We start from the raw sequence: 2,855 nt of genomic DNA on the forward strand, positions 1-2,855 counted from the left end.
TAAAAATGTGTTTATTCATTTTAGTTAAAAATAAAAAATTTAAAATTTGGAAAACGTTTTCGAATATAAGAATAATCATAGAAAAGTAGTGTTTAATAGAATCTGTTGGTGAGATTTAAATATGATAATTATAATGTTGTCAGACCTATAAAATCTTAAATTATATGTAAATGTATTATTATGTGAAAAATGTTTACTTAGTTTTCATAAAATGCCCTTCACACGTCTGTTCTATTATATAAAAACCCTTAACATTTCTGGCAAAGGTCTTCTGTGCCATACCATGGTATGTTGAAGGCCCTGAGAATAAAAGAACAAAAACTTGCAAAAGAAGTGCTGATGTTATACAACTGTTATATTTTTTTGCAGTTCTATTTCTGGTCGTCAGGATGTCTTACAAGTAAGAAAAAAAAATATTAATTTTATTTATTCCTTGTAAAATTTGCTGTTTTTATTTAATCGTACAGTGATCGAAAATTATGAAATTACTTACTTATGAAAAACTTTACGTTTCAAGATCTCCTGAACTTTTTGGCATACTTTAGAAAAAATTGATGTGTGTGTATGTGTGGATACAATTTTTCGTCGATCGCTTAAGGACGATGCCATACACCAATAGTTTAAATTATTTCTTGTAAAATTTACTTTTTTAACTTAATTGTCCAACAATCGTTAACAAACTATTTTACTTATAAAAAGCTTAACGTTTCAAGACCTCCTGAACATTTTGGCATACCTTAGAAATAATAGATGTGTGTGTGTATGTATGTATGTGTAGATACAATTTCTCGTCCACAATTTCGGGCCCACTGATCAACCGATTTGAATTATTCAAAAAACATTCGATTCCATCCGATGAGGAGATGTGCTGATTAGTTTTTGGCAAAGGCACGTTCACCCATTACGGAGATAAGGAGCAAAAAGTGCAGAAAACGAATATTCGAAAAACATTCGATTCGTATTGACAGCGAGACATTCCAGCAGTTTCGGAGATGCAAAGAAAGTTGTCTGATGGTCGAAAATGATTTTATTTTTTTTTTACACACATATAACCGACATCGTCCTATATCAAAACACAAGCTCTGACTGTCTTATTTATATGTCTGGCCCAAAAAATCCAATAAATTTCCATAAAAATCCTCTTATATCATCCTCAATATTTTCCTTAAATATTTTTGCACCTACTCATTGTATATTTTATATAACATAATTTTGGTTCGAAAATGGTTTTTACTAATCGATATCTTCTCCTTTCAGACAACATGTAGATTTCGACACTGAAAGTCTATCAAATGTGCAGACCATTTTATACATATTCGAGTATGCCTGCAGTTGTCTTTTAGTTTTCTTGATAATGATTTTATCAGCCATATTCAAAAAAACATCTTCAAAAATTGTGCATTCTTTGGAAAATGCTGAGAAAAGCTTACAGGTGAAGAAAATCTACTAAATCTACTAAATTGATCGACTAGGAATTTATTTCTTCATTGTCCTTTATATTAAATTTTTTCAGGAGCTAGGTAGTGGAATCGATCAGAAAAAAGCAATAAGAATAGCTTATGGAATGCTGCAATTCTTCTAATATTTTTTGGTGCTACAATAACAGTGGATGCATTTTATAACGACTGTAATTTAAGACAATGTGTGACATCCAGCATAACTTATGTACTACCAAATGTGGTGAGTAATAAGTATTAAAACAATTGTTGAAAACTCTTCATTGAATAAGTAACAAAAACGTTAGCCATGTGTTAAACTTTACGTAGAAGACACCGAGGTCCCAGTTTAGTTTATCAAGTATCTTTTTAATTTTATGTGTGTAGTCTCTTTGAAAAATTATGATCTTTGAAACTATAAACATAATAAAATTAGATACATTTTTCGTGCATCAGAAGACACTATTCATCACTTTATTAATTCAACTTAAACTGTAATTTTTATGTACCATTGACGTAACAATATATACGTTTGTATTACGTAGCCTTAAATACCTATAACTTCTGTTCCAGCCACGTCAAATAACACACAGCCAAATTTGTTGCATATGTATTTATTAGTAAAATAGTATAATTATAATTTTAAATCTAAATTCTTATGGCCTTAAGGCAAAATTCCATACCACTCACACATAGTTTTTTTAATAAAACAGATATGTATTTAAAAATATTGAAATAACGCTTACCATGCATATCGGAGCCTAAGTAAAAATGTATGAGAAAGCGTTGTGTTAGGTTTGGGACAACATGGAAAGCATCCATATTTTTTTAGAAAATTTAAATGATAAAGTTGAATTTCAATTCTTATCGCATAAGTGGATTACTAGAACATATCAGGAAGTTCACTAACTTGCCTCTATGCAAAATACCACTTACACCTAGTCTCCAATCCAATTCAAACTGTGATTTTTATGTAACATTGACGTCACAAAATTTTGTACCAACCATGTTAGATAGACACACAGCAAAAATTTGAATATTTGTTACGTAATTTTAACATATTTTTTTAAATATATATACTAGCTTTTCCAACAATTTACCTTAAGGCACGATGCCATACACCAACAATCACTTAATTGAAATTGCCATGTTGTTTGCAACATTTACGTAACATCAACGTTGAACGCTTGTTATAACTTATTGGTTTCCAAACTTCTTGTATGTTATTGTAACTTAATTTTTATCATGAAAATATAAATTTAGATGGATCTATTTCTTTTTTAGATAAGTTGTATATCAATAAGTGTATTCACCTTACAACTAAGTTTAACAGAAGCACAACTTCGTTGCGTGAATGGATTGATTAAAAATTTAAGCCAAAACAGTAATGATGACAGTGAGACGAGTGCAAATAGTACT

At 29.7% G+C, this 2,855-nt stretch overlaps 1 protein-coding gene across 1 annotated transcript in view; it reads right to left on the reverse strand.

Moving 5' to 3' along the window:
* The window catches only part of LOC113388540 (golgin subfamily A member 4-like), an 8,632-nt gene extending 7,443 nt beyond the window's left edge, over window positions 1-1,189 (reverse strand). The window contains exon 1 of the mRNA XM_026625911.1: window positions 1,186-1,189. Within this exon, the coding sequence (XP_026481696.1) occupies window positions 1,186-1,189 (4 nt within the window). The remainder of the gene's footprint in view (window positions 1-1,185) is intronic.
* Between the last annotated feature and the right edge of the window lie 1,666 nt (window positions 1,190-2,855).

The sequence above is a fragment of the Ctenocephalides felis genome, unplaced genomic scaffold, assembly GCF_003426905.1.
Source record: "Ctenocephalides felis isolate EL2017-DRISC unplaced genomic scaffold, ASM342690v1 CF-g0.4_SCAFFOLD_03572, whole genome shotgun sequence".
NCBI lineage: Eukaryota > Metazoa > Arthropoda > Insecta > Siphonaptera > Pulicidae > Ctenocephalides > Ctenocephalides felis.